The 15,431-nt window shown below is 55.9% G+C and overlaps 1 protein-coding gene across 1 annotated transcript in view; it reads left to right on the top strand.

Moving 5' to 3' along the window:
- POLN (polymerase (DNA directed) nu) overlaps positions 1-15,431 on the top strand; it is a 95,941-nt gene that overhangs the window by 68,953 nt on the left and 11,557 nt on the right. Inside the window, exons 16-19 of the mRNA XM_014533502.1 lie at positions 5,381-5,438; positions 6,398-6,475; positions 7,465-7,579; positions 12,075-12,157. Of these exons, the coding sequence (XP_014388988.1) occupies positions 5,381-5,438; positions 6,398-6,475; positions 7,465-7,579; positions 12,075-12,157 (334 nt within the window). The remainder of the gene's footprint in view (positions 1-5,380; positions 5,439-6,397; positions 6,476-7,464; positions 7,580-12,074; positions 12,158-15,431) is intronic.

Genomic DNA, 15,431 nt, shown 5'->3' on the forward strand with positions numbered 1-15,431 from the left:
ATCCTGTCCCGGCAGGTCTTGGGGATCCCTCCTCTGTTCCTCTCCAGTGGAGATGAACTTGTGTCGCCATGCAGCTCCCGGGAGCGTAGGAGGAGGCCTCCTCCGCTGAGGCCCTCGCAGGCCCGTTTCCGATCTTCAGGGGGAAACGTTGAGCCATGGCCTTGCAGACGGTGTGAGCTCTAGGTTTGCGCACCCTCTTCATCCTGCTGGGCCTCCCCTCTGTCCGCTTTGCCGAGGGGCTTTATCGTGAACGGACACTTAGTGTTGTCGGATGCTTTTTCTGCATCTATTGAGATGACCGCGTGAATGTTCTTTTTAGATGGTGAACAACATTGATTGATTTTTCAAATGTTGAACCAGCCCCTGCTGGGCTGTGGGATGAACCCCCCTCAGTCGTGCTGGGTTGTTGCTGTTGCTGATTTGAGGGCTATATTTGTTTAGGATAGCTTGTGTCTGTATTCCTGGGGGACACTGGTCTGTAGTTTTCTCAAAATGTTTTTATCTGGGTTTGCTATTGGGGTATTACTGGCCTCACAGAATGACTTAGAATTTCCTCCTCGTTTGTTTTCTGGTAGAGATGATGTAGAATAAGTATTATTTATTCCTTACATCTGTGGTAGAATTCACCATTAAAACTCTCTGGGCCTGGCGGTTGCCTTTTTTGTTTGTTCGTCTGTTTTTTGGTGGGAAGGTTCTAAACTGCAAAGCCAATTTTTTGTAACAGATGCAGGTTATTCAGATTTTCTATTTCTTCATGTCTTTCAAGGAATTGGCCCCCTTCATCTAAGCTGTTGAACTTATGGGTGTATCATGGCTCATGGTATTGCTTTATTATCTTTAATGTCCGTATGACATATAGTAATATCCTCTTTTATTCCTGTAATTGATCATTCTTACCTCTTTTTTTTTTCCTTTTTCTTTTTTAAAGATTTTTTTATTGATTTTTTTTTTAGAGAGATAAGAAGGGAGAGAGAAACATCAATGATGAGGGAACGCTTGATCGGCTGCCTCCGGCACGCCCCCTGCTGGGGATCGAGCTCACAACCTGGCATGTGCCCTGACCAGGAATCAACCGGAAACCCTTTGGTGCACCGGACGATGCCCAACCAACTGAGCCAGGCTGGCCAGGCCATTAGCCTTCTTTCAGAGCAGGTCTGCTGAGGCAGATGCTCTTCATTGTATTCATTTAAAAATGCCTTCGATTTACCTGCATTCCCAGAGCATAAAGTTTGCGCAGAGAAAGTTCTGGTTGACAGTTCCTTCTCCCCGCGGGAGCTCGCCCCACGTCTGCTGAGACGCCGTCACGCACGGTGAGGCCCGGCACTGCTGTGCCCTTTGCTCTGGCTGCTTTCAAGGTAGTTTTTTTTTTTTTAATTAAATCTTTATTGTTCAGGTTACATTTGTTCCTCTTTTTTTCCCCCCCCATAACTCCCCTCCTCCCAGTTCCCACCCCACCCTCCGCCCTCACTCCCCACCCACTGTCCTCATCCATAGGTGCACGATTTTTGTCCAGTTTCTTCCCGCATCTCCCATTCCCCTTTCCCCCCCAAGAATAGTCAGTCCATTCCCTTTCTATGTCCCTGATTCATTATAATCACCAGTTCATTCTGTACATCAGATTATTTATTCACTTGGTTCTTAGATTCACTTGTTGATAGATGCATGTTTGTTGTTCACAATTTGTATCTTTACCTTTTTCTTCTTCCTCTTCTTAAAGGATACCTTTCAGCATTTCGTATAATACTGGTTTAGTGGTGATGAACTCCTTTAGCTTTTCCTTATCTGTGAAGCTCTTTATCTGACCTTCAATTCTGAATGATAGCTTTGCTGGATAAAGTATTCTTGGTTGTAGGTTCTTGGTATTCAGCACTTTGAATATTTCTTGCCATTCCCTTCTGGCCTGCAAAGTTTCTGTTGAGAAATCAGCTGACAGTCGTATGGGTATTCCCTTGTAGGTAATTGAGTCTCTTTCTCTTGCTGCTTTTAAGATTCTCTCTTTGTCTTTTGCTCTTGGCATTTTAATTATGATGTGTCTTGGTGTGGTCCTCTTTGGATTCCTTTTGTTTGGGGTTCTCTGCGCTTCTTGGACCTGTAAGTCCATTTCTTTCACCAGGTGGGGGAAGTTTTCTGCCATTATTTCTTCAAATAGGTTTTCAATATCTTGCTGTCTCTCATCTTCTGGCACCCCTATTATTCTGATGTTGGTACGCTTGAAGCTGTCCCAGAGGCTCCTTACACTATCTTCGTATTTTCGGATTCTTTTTTCATTTTGCTTTTCCGGTTGGGTGTTTTTTGCTTCTTCGCATTTCAAATCTTTGACTTGATTCTTGCGCTCCTCTGGTCTGCTATTGGGTGTCTGTATAATATTCTTTATTTCAGTCCGTGTATGCTTAATTTCTAGTTGGTTCTTTATCATAGCATCGAGGGTCTCATTAGTTTTCGTGACTCTCTCCTCAAGTTTATTGACAGCTTCTAGCACATTTTTGCAAGCCCTCAAAATTGCGATTTTTAGCTCTATATCCTCCATTTCTGTCATGTTTTTTTGTCTCCGCATTTTTTATGCTTTCTTGGTGCACCCCCTAGTGGTCTTTGTGCGCAGTCTTGTTCTAGTTGAGCCTTGATTGTTGTAGTTAATACTAGAGGGATTTGACCACCAGGCCGACTGGCTGTGTGAATCAGCTGTGTCTGCCGCGGAAAACTTCTGTCCTCTGGGGAGGTGCTAATCTAGCCTTTGCCTGAGGCGATCCGGCAAATGGCTCTGCGCAGGGCTTGGGCGGGGCGGGCTCAACAGGGCGGGCGGAGGGAGCCGTTATGGTGCCCTCAGTCCTGTTCCCAGAGGCTCTGCTTCTCAGAACCCCCGGAACCGCTGCAAACCTCGGAGGGAAAGCTGCCTTCCAACTGATGCCAGACACTCCCGCTTCTCCCGTTTGGGTCCGAGTCCCCAGCGATTCGCCCGTATCTGGAGCTCAGAGTCTGAGACTCCCCCCTGACCGAAAACGACAACCGCGCTCTCAGCCACCAGCCCGCTTTGCGCGCGCACCTCCGCACCTGAGTATTTTCCACACTGCGCCTCCTCTGAGCCTCGGTGTGCTGTTATTTTTCCTTCTAGTTGAAGAGTCTCTCCTCAGCCAGCCTTCCTGTGGTTCTGGGTGATGTCCGTTCCGTCTTTTAGTTGTATTTTTGAAGTGGTTGTTTGCGGCAGCAGTCTGCGGTGTTTACCTATGCCGCCATCTTGGTCTCTCTCTCAAGGTAGTTTTTAATCTCCGATTGTTAACAGTTTGATTATGATGCTGCCGGGCCCAAGTTGCCTTTAATGTATTCTGCTTAGGTTTTCAGCCTCTTGAATCTGAAAAATATGTCTTTCACAAAATTTGGGATATTTTGAGCCATTATTTCTTTAAGTATTTTTTTCTGCACAAATATGTTTTTCTCCCTCAGGGGCTGAAATGATGCGCTGTTGTTCTTTTGCTAGCCCGCAGGCCCCGGAGCGCTGGCCCCTTCCCCCCAGGATTTCTTCTGTCCTTTACGTTGGGTAGCTTCTGTTGGTCTCGCTTCAGCTTCACCGCCTCTTTCTTTCTTTTCAAAAAAACTTTTTAAAATTGATTGTAAAGAGAGGGTGGGGGAGAGAAGGAGAGGTTTGTTGTTCTGCTTATTCATGGACTCATTGGTTGGTTCTTGTATGTGCCCTGGCCAGGGATGGAGCTGACAACCTTGGTGCATCAGGACGACACTCTACCACTGAGCCACCCGGCCAGGGAAGCGGCTCTTGTTTTCTGTCGTCTGTTCTATTAGGAGCTTAGCGTGTAAATACTTGGTATTTTTTTAAAAATATATTTTATTGATTTTTTACAGAGAGGAAGAGAGAGGGATAGAAAGTTAGAAACATTGATGAGAGACAAATATCGATCAGTGCCTCCTGCACACCCCCTACTGGGGATGTGCCCGCAACCAAAGTACATGCCCTTGACCGTAATCGAACCTGGGACCTTTCAGTCCGCAGGCCGATGCTCTATCCACTGAGCCAAACCGATTAGGGCTGGTATTTTTTTTTTTAATATCATGTGATTCGCCCTGACCTGTGTGGCTCAGTTGACTGGAAAGGTCATGGGTTTGATTCCGGTCACATACCCAGGGCCAAGAGCACATACCCAGGTTGTGGGTTTGAACCCAGGTCAGGGTGTGTACAGGAGGCAACTGGTTGATGTTTCTCTCTCTCTCTCTCTCTCTCTCTCTCTCTCTCTCTCTCTCTCTCTTTCCCCCCCTCCCTCCCTCCCTCCCTCTTCTTTCCTCTCTCTCTAAGATCAATAAAAACATATCCCTGGGTGAGGCTAACATTTAAGAGGGTCATGTGGTTCTAACGTACAGAAGACTTGAGAGCCCAGCTCTCTCCTCCAAGCTAGGTGTCCTTGCCTTAAAGAGTGAGGATGGCAAGCCTGCCTTTCCCCGCCCGGGGCTGCGGGGCCTTAGCGTGTGTCGCCTGAGGGGTCAGGGTTCGCATGTGGCACAGGTGACCCAACTAGTCAGGAGTCAGGACCAGCGACTGCGGAGGAGCTCCGTGAGCAGACAGCGCCGGGGGCGTCGCTCAGGGCCCCACGCGGCCAAAAGGAGGATGTGACAGACATTCTCACGGTTAGGACAGCGGCCACCGGCTGGAGGCCAGCCAGTCAGTGCCAGGCTGTGCCCTGTCGCTGTCGCCCACGGTGTGACAGGCACAGACACATTTGTCAGGGCTGCAAGTGCGAAGCCCGCGTATGGGCCGAGCGCCGAGAGCACCCGAGGGGGCGGGTCAGGGCGGAGAGACCAGACTTTCCGTCTTCAAATCTGTTAACAAAGGGAAATAAATGGACAAATTGCACAGCAGCCTATGTTTAGCAAATTATGTAGGAGTTTTTACGTTCTCTAAGCTCATAGTTAGGCTGCTGCTGCAGGAATGACTGCACTAATTTTGACGGGGCTACCGGCTAGAGCCACAAAGCCTTGCTCTCACACTTGCTGTGCGCACTCCGTGGGTCCCACCGGAATGACGTTCAGTATCAGGCAGTTGAGGTCACATGGTAATGCATAATGCACTGGCATGAGTTATTTTGTTAAACATTTTTAAATATATTTTGATTGATTTCAGAGGGGAAGGGAGAGGGAGAGAGAGAGAGAGAAACATTGATGAGAGAGACACATCAATGGCTTCCTCCTGTGAGCCCGCACCCGGGCATGTGCCCTGACAAGGAGTTGAACCGTGACCTCCTGCTCAACCACTGAGCCACACCGGCCGGGCCTATTTTGTTAATGTTTAATAAAATGTGTCATAGTTCAAATACCCTTAAATGTACAGATTAATTTAATGAAAACATTTCAGCTAAAGCTGTTCTCTTATTATTAACAGAATATCCAAGGCATCTCCAAGCACCCAGTTCAGATTACTAAGCCTCAGAACTATAAAGGTAAGGCGTTCCTTTCCACTTGGCTGGAGTCTCAGTGTCTGCGACGGCTTCTCTGTCGCTGTCCCCAGGTTCTCCTCTGTGTGCGCAGCCAGGACCTAATGTACAGTGAAGAGTAAAGCAGGCTGAAGTGGTAGGGCACCTCCCTTCTGGCAGTTTACAAGTTCAAGTAGATGCTAATTAACAGGAAGCAGCGCCCTGCTCCCAGCTCCCCCCACCAGCTCCCAGGAAAGGAAAAGCAGCCAGGAGCTCACACGTGTGCAAGTCTGGAAATCTCAGGGGCTGTTTGTAAGGTGGGCGAGCAGCTCCTTCTCCGTGCCTCACTGTCATGACGGTGGCATTTCTAAGACAGAAACGGTCAAAGCTGAACCGCGTTGCTCCTGTCGGGGAACTGCCGCCGGCAGGCTGGGCACAGTGAAGCAGCCCTGTGTGTGTGTGTGTGTGTGTGTGTGTGCACGTTGATCCTCACCCGGGGATATTTTCCCATTGATTTTTAGGGAGAGTGGAAGGGGGAGGGAAAGACAGAGAGAGACATCGATGTGAGAGAAACACATCGATTGGTTGCCTCCTGCAGGCTCCCCTACCAGGGCCCGGGCCGGGGAGGAGCCTGCCACCGAGGTACGTGCCCTTGACCGGAATCGAACCCGGGACCCTTTGGTCTGCAGGCCGACGCTCTATCCACTGAGCCAAGCCGGCAGGGCTCAGATTGCTCTCAATGGGCCACATCTAAGCATCAGTGTTGGCCCTTTCCTCACTGGGAAGCCCAGACAGAACAGGAAAGTTTAATAGGACATCGATTTGCTTTCAATAATGATATGATATTTTTAAATTACATTATTAAAAATATTCAAAGTGCAAAATCTAGACTCCTTGGACTGGAGAATGATGGTGAAGTAATGTCTGAGGACGAGCTGCGGATCAGCCCGTGAGCAATTCACCAAGAGCCTTGCACCCCGATCCAGGGAAGGAAGAGGCCGCCCTCACCATCTCCCCGAGGACCATGCTCGTCTCCGCCAGGGGCCACACCTTCCTGGCGGCAGGTATGGAGACCAGGTGGAGGTGCTGCGGTCGCTGTAGCTCACCCTGTGCCTTTCACACAGTTAAAATGTTTACAAATTGAATCATTCAAAGGTGCTTCTAAAACTCATTCTTTTTATATATTTATCTTTTTATTTCAGAGAGGAAGGGAGAGGGAGAGAGAAAAGGAAACACCAATGATGAGAATCATGGATCGGCTGCCTCCTGCACGCCCCGCACTGGGGATGGAGCCCACAACCGGGCATGTGCCCTGACCGGGAATCCAACCATGACCCCTGGTTCCTAGGTCGATGCTCAACCACTGAGCCCCGCCAGCTGGGCTAAAACTCATTCTCTAAAATAAACCCTAAGGCGAATGTTTATATGAAGCAAGGGTTTCTCACGCACAGTAAATAAGTCTGCTTCCGGGGCCCTCACGGCACCATATCTGGATCTCAAATAGCCCTCCAGGTCCCCACCCCATCTGGCCCCTCCTCTCTGTGCTTATCATCCTGGCCATGCGGGCGGCTCCGCTGTCCTTCACCCCAGAACCTGCGTCCCCAAGAGCATCTTGCTCCCTCCTCGCCCCCCCCCACCCCCTGTGCCTGTGCCCAGGTCCCGGTCTGTGAGGTGCACGCTGACCGCCTCTTACAGCAGCCTCTCCCTCCTCACCCACCACTGCCCTTTCATCTCACCCAGCGCACCCCCATCCCCTCCCAGAGCTACATGAGGGAAGAGACGGGTCTGTGTTGCTCGCCAGCGCCCAGCCCGGCACACAGTAGGCCCTTTCTGAAATTCTCATGTTCAGAATGGGCGGGTGGGTGAACACAGCCCACCCTCGGAGGCATTGCCGGCCTCACGGGAGGCAGAGGGCCTCTTGGACTTGCAGACACAGGGTGGCCAGTGGGAAAGGGTGGTCCCTTGGTGTCGAGGTGGGGGTGAGGCTGGGCCGGGGGCAGCAGCAAGGAGGGACACTGTTGGTGGATTCTGGTTAACGCAGACTTTTTCTCAGACTTTGCGCAGATTGAATTGCGCATTCTTGCACACTTATCTGGGGACCCAGAGCTTCTGAAGCTATTCCAGGAACCTGAGAGCGACGATGTCTTTTCCACCCTGACCTCACAGTGGTAAGACACGCGAGCTCCCAGTAGTATCAGATCTGCAGGAATGCCTGCGTTTTAAAAGCCTGGAGTTATTCTGAGGTTATTTTCATAAGAAAGAAATTACCTTTTTCTCTAGTGGTTAATCTTGAAGAGAAGAGTAGATGACTAGGATGCCAAGAGTTTGCTAATTATGAAAACTGATAACTCTTTGCTGCTAAAAGAGAAGGCGATTGCTAAAGAATGTAATCAAAATGTTGGGAAAATGAAAAGCACAGGCACGGGTTCCCTCTAGATGAGTGGCAGTGCGCAGGCTGCGTTACTGCTGCCCCACCCCCACCTGGGGGGCCAGCACGCTGTCTGCCTGCGGCAGTCCCTGCCCCACCGTGCCTCACCAATGGCAGAGGCAGAGGCCTCGGGTGTTGTTGGGCAGCTCAGCAGTGGCACCCACGGCCTGTGCTTTCTGGGTCGATATCCTTGGGATGCCGGCTCTTCCTGGGTGTGGAATGCGGAGGTGCAGGCTCCTCCCACATCCGCCCTGGGGCAGGAGGGTAAGAGCCCTGCCCCAGCGCCCGCCCACTGCACTTCACTTTCCAGAACTGGCTGTCAGCTGACTTAGCTGCAAGAGAGGCTGGTAGGGGAATGCTCCAGAACAGAGTCTCAGCGTCATTTCTCACCACGGCCAGGCACATCACTGCCTGGACAAAGTCAGGTTCTGCACCAGGAAGCAGAGGGCCACGCGGGCTCGGTCCCTCCTAGCAGCTGCAGGCACCCCTCTCCCTCAGCCTTTCCCCGCATCCCGCTCCCTCTGTGGAGCTCCGCACCCCCTCCCACCTTCTCATCACCCCTCACCTGCAGGATCACTCGAGGCGAAGCTCCAGGAGGCTGTCCTCTGTGCTCTCAAGCCTGCACTTCCTCCCACACTCTCCTCTCTCACTGTCACTGTCTCTTATGGAGGCTGGGAGCCCTCTGAGGCGGGACGTGCCCCTCTGTCCAGTGCAGGTGCTGGCCACTCTGCCTGTCACGGCCTCCACCCTCTCCACCACTGGGCTGGCCCGGCCCGCGCCCCACTCAGGCCTTCCCCCCTGAGGGCTTGGGAAGCTCTTTGCTCAGCCCTCGCCAATTCAGTGGTTTTTAGTGCACTCGCAAGGTGTTGCAGCACCACTGTCTAATTCTAGAACATTCTACCCCCCAAAGACAGCCCAGACCCACTAGCCATCACTCCTCATCCCAGTCAGAGCGCACTGGGCTGTGCCCCTGAGAGCAGAGCCCAGGAGGGTGAGGGCAGCACCTGGAGGGACATGTCTTGCCGCCTGGGTCACCAGGAAGGGCTGGGCAGCTGGAGTCTGGGACACCCTCCGGGCCTGCTGGTGCCCCGTGGGCCTCACCCAGGGGAAGCTGGTGGACACCAGAGCCGTCTGGGGGTCCAGTCCCCAGGACCTGGGCACCGCAGGGGTTAGGCAAAACGGGAGGCACCACTCAGGACCCATGAGAGACATGTTGGCATGGGATCCAAGCACCTCCCGCTCCATTCTGATGGGGCCAGACGGGGAGCGAGGCTCGCACTGCGGGGAGAGGGGTGACCAGGCCGAGTGCGAGTGTGAGGGTGGAGGTGCGAGGGTGGAGGTGCGAGGGCGGAAGACCTATGCCAGCGCCTGGAGCTGGCGTGTGGGAGGCCTGGGGATGGGGTGCAGCACCTCCCCCCCCCCCCAGCTCCAGGCCGGCACCTCCCGTCCTCAGCAGCGCTGCCCCCAGCTGTCCCATGAAGTTCCAGCTCAGGTCTGCAGGGAGCTCAGCACCAGGGCCCCGTCCCTGCAGGGGGATGCGCTGCCAGGCTCCACAGTTTGAGGGGCGTTGGGAGTTGGGGACACCCACAGAGGAGGGCCCAGACCTCGGGGTGCCTCTGGGTCTCCGCTCACCATTCAGAGTGAGGCGAGATGGCTGGCCTGTGCCCTCCCTTCAGAATAACCCAGCTGCTGGGCTCAGCGCCCGGGGGACCCCGGAGCACCCAAACAGAGGGGCCCCTTTTCCAGGACCACCAGCTGCAGGAGAGAATCCTCTCCTTCGTTTCATCCTCATCCTCATTGCCTGTGGGCCGGGACTTCCCTGAGCCTGGGCAAGTCTGGGAGCCCCATGGCTCGCTCCTGCCTCGGGCTCCCCTGACATCCCCTCCCAGAGGCCCCGCTCCCTGGGCTGCCGCCTGGGCGCCTGTGTGAGCTCTCAGAGGCGGGTCAGCCCCGCCCAGCCCTGCCCCTCTCTCTCTCAGGACCCAGCTGGCCCGCCTGCTGGAGGCCCTCCCGCCCTCCTCTCTGCGGATTTCTGCCTTTTCACTCCTCTGCTTCATTGTAGCGGGACCTTGGGAGGGAGCGGGGAGCGGTTAGGACCGCCCGCGTCTTTATGGAGAGGCCGTCCATTGCTGAGTGGAGACGGGCTGGCTGTGAGGCAGGAAGGCAGAGGGGACCCTGTGGCCCCGGGTGAGGGGTGCCGGGCTCCTCCCAGGGGGAAGGGCGGAGGTGGCAGCAGCCACATGGGTCTGAGTGCACGTGTGCGGAGGGGAGGCTTGTCAGGGAGAGCAGTCCCGAGGGAGTCAGGTGGGACGTCCAGTGGGAACCAGGCAGTTACATTCACAGGACGAGCGCAGAGGGGGGTCTGGGCAGACCTGCGGATGACAACGAATGGGGACTGTCGCCCTCGTTACTGCCCTCGCGTTGACATAGCCACACGTGTGTGTGTGCGTGTGTGTGCGTGTGCCCCGCTCAGCCACATGTCTGATTCACTGTCCCCCAGCAGCCCCAGCCTGACGCTCACCTGCCCGACGGGGTGAGCATGGGGAGGGGCAGGTGCCATGGGGGCAGGTGGGGGAGGAGGGCAGCGAGGGTCCCCCTCTGGCTGGAACTGAGTGGCCCAGAGGCTGAGGAGTGGACAGCCTGACCCGTGACCCGAGGCCGTAATCTACCATCAGGCCGCTTCCTCCGGGGGCCCCAGAGGCAACGGTCAGGCTCACATGGCCGCGGACAGCAGCCCCACGGGCCCAGCAGTGGCCTCGTGGCCGCACCAGATCGCCCTCTGGAGGGTGTGCAGGGATGGGAGGAAAGAGCGCTTGGCTCCTGCCTTCCTGGGAGACAGAGCCGCCAGGTCTCGCACGGGCCAGGGATCCAATGGTGCGGCCACTGCAGAAGAGGCTGGCGGCCCCAGGGGAGTTAGAGTCCCCACACCACCCAGCCAGTCCCTCCTTGTTCCTGTCCACAGACACCTGCCCGCAGCCCTGGCCGGGGTGTCATCCCACACACCGCAAGGTTGAGGGTTCGATTCCCCGTCAGGGCACATACCTCGGTTGCAGGTTTGATCCCAGTCAGGGTGTGTATGGGAGACAACCATCGATGTCTCTCTCTCTCTTCCCCTCCCCTCTCAAGTCAATAAGCATACCCTTGGGTGAGGATTTTAAAAACTTGACGGGCTCACAGCAGCCTTCCTCACAGCAGTGGGAGGCGGGACAACCCGTGTGTCCGTCAGCACAGCAGGTGAGCGCGTGTGGCCGTCATGCAGAGTGGCTGCTGACACAGGCCTGACATGTACGTGCATTTGCTCTCAGCGAGGGTGTGTTTGTTTATTCTCGAAACGCAGCCGTTAACAGTGCCAAGTTTAAGGTGAGGTAGACAAGTGGGCAAAACAGTCGAACAGCAGGAAAAGGACAAAAAAGGAAGAACTGCAACGGGGCTTGGAAATCAGGCGGTAAAATCACGGAGCTCAGGGCCGCCATGAAAATGGGAGGCAGGCAGCCCTGGGGCCTCACCCTGACGGGAACACCAGAAAGTCCTCACAACTGTCGGGACCAGCTCTGCCTGGGAAATGGGCTCCGGCAGCGAAGCCGAGCTGAGCCCAGAAAGGCACTGAGCCATAGGACAGCGTGCGGTGCTGCTGGCCGCCCTCGCTCCCGGCCCTGCGCCCACACGGCCATCCTGGGGCCTGAGGCGCCAGCCGCTTCCTGGCAGGGAAGCGCGTTTGTGGGTTCTGGGTGGCCTGGGGCCTGCGTGGCCGCCTGACTCAGAACTCACTCGCTGAGACCCCTGGCCGCTGCGGGTGCCGAGTCCCTGGGAGATGAGAGCACCACAGGGCCCGCAGGAAGCGAGGGCTGGCAGCTCCCAGCTCCTCCCGCTGGGCTCCTCCTGTAAGAGGAACTGCCTGGCGTCCCCACCTGGGTGTGCAGAGCCCGCTCAAGTCCTCCTGTCCAGCCCACAGAGCTGGGGTGCTGAGCTGACCCTCACGCTGTCTGAGGGTTTAGCCCCTCCGTCGGGGGGACAGGCAGCAGCTGCTGGAGGCCTGCAGAGGGACGGGCGCAGCCCTGCCCACTCCCTGGGGATGCCTTTGGTGTATGTGGTTGGTGCCCCGCCCCCCGCCCCCCGCATGAGGGTGGCTGCAGGTGAAGAGCCTCCAGAGGAAGAACCGGGGCAGGGGGGGGCTCTCACGGCCCCACAGCTGCCAGGGGCACCTGTGCCTGACAGCAGGCCCTCTTCCCACGCAGGAAGGACATCCCCGCAGAGCGTGTGACGCACACAGACAGGGAGCAGACCAAGAGGGTGGTGTACGCCGTGGTGTACGGAGCAGGTAGGCGTGCTCGCTTGTGGCTGGGTTCACACGTGGCCCTGCCCCCGAGGAATCCTCTCCAGCCCACGGCTGAGTTAGTGAGTCCCCCTGGTCCTCACACACACACTCCAGCCGCAGCTCCCTCGGTGCCACGCCAGCCTTTCAGACGAGGGAACAGGCCCGGAAGTGAGGGCACCCAGTCACCCAGCGGGAGGGGGTCTCAGGGCCCACAGCTGGGCTGGGGCCATTTCTGTGCCTTGAGTTGCTCAAGGAGCCCCCTTCCCCCTCCTTCCTAGTTCCCCTCCCCCTCCTCCCCCTCCCCAGGGCCCAGGGCCCAGCTCCCCTCCCTCTCCCTCCCTGCCTCTCCCTTTGACTCTCTGACCATGGCTGTCTGGGCTTCTTAAATTCCTTTCTCCCTCTTGGTCATGGAATCAGTGGAGCCTGATGCCCCTCGGGAGAGGCTGTGGCCAGCCAGTCCCTCTCCAGGGGAGACCCATGTGGCTGCTGGCCAGGCCTATGCGGGCCTCCTCCCTGCGGTCAGTTCTGTTTGCACAGCGGGCTCCGTAGACCCGGGGAGAGCTCCCCTCCGGCCGTGGGAACCTTCGCTCACAAAGGAAAGGCAGCAAAACCGAACAAGTGGCCAGTGTGAGAATATCGACTCCACGTGGGCCACCGTGGGCCTCCAGAGTGCCTCGTCTGGGCCTCGGGTGACTTGCTGTGACGGGGTGGGAACCCCCTCACAGAGGCTGGCTCCCCACAGGGCTCTGCCCTCTGCTGGAACCCCTCGCCCCAGTGTCCACAGAGCTCCCTCACTTCTCAGATCCCCGCCCTTGAGCAGCGTGCCTGACCACTGGTCTCACAGCGTCTGTGGGTCAGGAGTCCGGGCACAGCTTGGCTGGGTGTCCCGGGGCCCTGGTCTCAGTGGAGGCTGCACAGGGGAAGCACTTGGCGGCCTCCCTTTCTTGCTGGCTCTCAGCTCTGAGGGGCAGCCTCAGCACCGGCCTGGGCCTCCCCGCCTTGGCAGAGTCTGCACCGTGAGGGCTCTTCCTTGGAGACAGCGAGGGAGGAAAAGATGCCAGCAAGACGGCGCTCTGGGTGGCTGAGACTCTGGTAGAAACCTAACCAGCTTGAAGAACCGGAAGGCAGGTTGGAGCAACCAGGGAATCTGGAAAGTGAAGAGAAACCCCAGAAGAAAGCCAAAGAGGAACACCAAGTTCTGAGTGTGAGCTCTGCCCAAATCTCTAGCTGACCCTAAGCATTCAGACCAAACAACCCAGCCATGGCTGAAAGGAACGAGCTGAGATTTTAGCTGCAGCCCAATGCAGAGGGGACAGTTTAAAGCAGGGGTCCTCAAACTACGGCCCACGGGCCACATGCAGCCCGCCAAAAACATTTATCCGGCCCGCCGGGTGTTTTTGCCGCTGCTGCCTGTCCTGCTTAGCAGCCGACTCGTCCCGGGCCCGCAGTGCGCATGTGTGGAATGTCTGAGGGACAGTGAACTGGCCCCCTGTTTAAAAAGTTTGAGGACCTCTGGTTTAAAGCTTAACTTTAGCCAAATTAACTGCCCTCCTTAAAAAAATCAGTACCCCTGAGAAAAACAGAATTCAGAGTGTCTACAACATATCATTCATGATATCCAGGATACAATCCAAAATTACTAAACACGAAAAAGCAATATAACTTGATCCGTATTCAAGAGGAAAGGCAATCGTGGAATCCGATCCTGAGATGACCCAGATGTTGGAATTAGCAGACAAGGATTTTAAAGCCACTACTATAACTGTGCTCAAGGATGTAAAGGAAAAGATGCTCACAATGAATGAAAATTGGGAAATCTCAGAAAATCTAAAGAACCCAATGGAAATTCTAAAACTGAAAACTGCAGTCTCAGAAACAAGACATTCACTGAGTGGGCTTAACAGCAGATCAGACTGAGGAAGGTCTTGGCTGAGGCAGACCCCAGGCCCCAGCTGGCCAGACCCGCCTGCACGTCTAGCCACCATCCCATTCCTGTCGGAAAGCCAGGGGAGGTTCCATTACAGAGCCGCAGCCGAGCGCAGTGGCTGGAACGTCATAGAAAGTTATAGGTGGATTATTCCAATATAATGTACCCGTGAGCCTTAAAAGGGAACTTGGAGTTTTTTTCATTTCCAGCCAGATGAAGAGTCAGGCGGGCCTGGGCAGAGAGGAAGGACTGAGGGCTCCGAATCTCTCTCTTCGGGGAGCAACTTTGTGAAGCACAGGGCACCCCAGCCTTTCCCACTCTTCCTGGCCGACATCTGCCCCTTCACCCTCACGCGATCTACGCACTCTTCTTCCAGCGCCTCTGCACGCACCAGCCGCCAGGGCCAGTCCGTCCCAGGCCCGCGAGGTCTTCCCTGGTCTTCAGGTCTCGCCTCCAGGCTGTGGCTCCTGGACCCTGTTGTCTGAGGCCCTTGGGGCACCCTAGTGTGACCCCAGCGTTGGCCCCGTGCAGAGGCAGCAGGCCCACGCCTGGCTCCGGTCATGCTCCCGGGAGTCAGGTCTTCAGCCGCTGGTTGCTCTGGGCTCCCTCACAGTGACGTAGCCCCTTGGAGCCGGGCTGGGCCCATCACCTGTTGTCCAGCGGGGCTCCCAGACCTGTCCTCACGGCTCCTCATTCTCTAGGCCAAGTCTCCCTCTCTGGGCCTGGCCGGGCTCGCGGTGGTTAGAGCACTGCTCCCATTCGCCAAGGTTGCTGGTTTGGTCTCCGTCAACTAATGGGGAGACCAGTAAGTGGGACAGCAAGTGGACGTCTCTCTCTAGTCGACCATCAGTAGAAAGAGGAGAGAATGGCTCCACGCTGACACCAAGCAGGGCCATCTGCTGGGAGCGTCCCCTGCCTCCGCTCATGGGTCCCCCTAACAGCCCTCGGGTGGGGACTAGTGAAGAAATGGGGCCATTGCAGACCAGGGGCTTCCCCGGCCCCACAGAGCCTCCCACAGTGACGAGCTGCTCTGACCCGCGTCCCTGTGGCCACAGCACCTGCCCCCAGCAAGCTGTGCTGAAAGTCAGGGTGCCACCCTGGCACTCGGGGTGCTGTCCCACCACAGCCCTTGCTGAGAGAAGCTTCACAAGAAGCCCGCATCCCCTAGGAACCAAATGCTGATCTGACCAAAGCATGTGTCTCACCATAAAAACGCCAGGGAGGGAGCTCCTGGGCCCATGTCCTCCTAGCTTGGCCATGGAGCTCCCTCCTCCCCCTCCTCCTCCCCCTCCTTCTCCCTCCTCCTCCTTCCCCTCCTCCTCTTCTCCCTCCTCTTCCTCCTCCCCTTCT

The sequence above is a fragment of the Myotis brandtii genome, unplaced genomic scaffold (genome assembly GCF_000412655.1).
Source record: "Myotis brandtii unplaced genomic scaffold, ASM41265v1 scaffold986, whole genome shotgun sequence".
NCBI classification, from domain to species: Eukaryota; Metazoa; Chordata; class Mammalia; order Chiroptera; family Vespertilionidae; genus Myotis; species Myotis brandtii.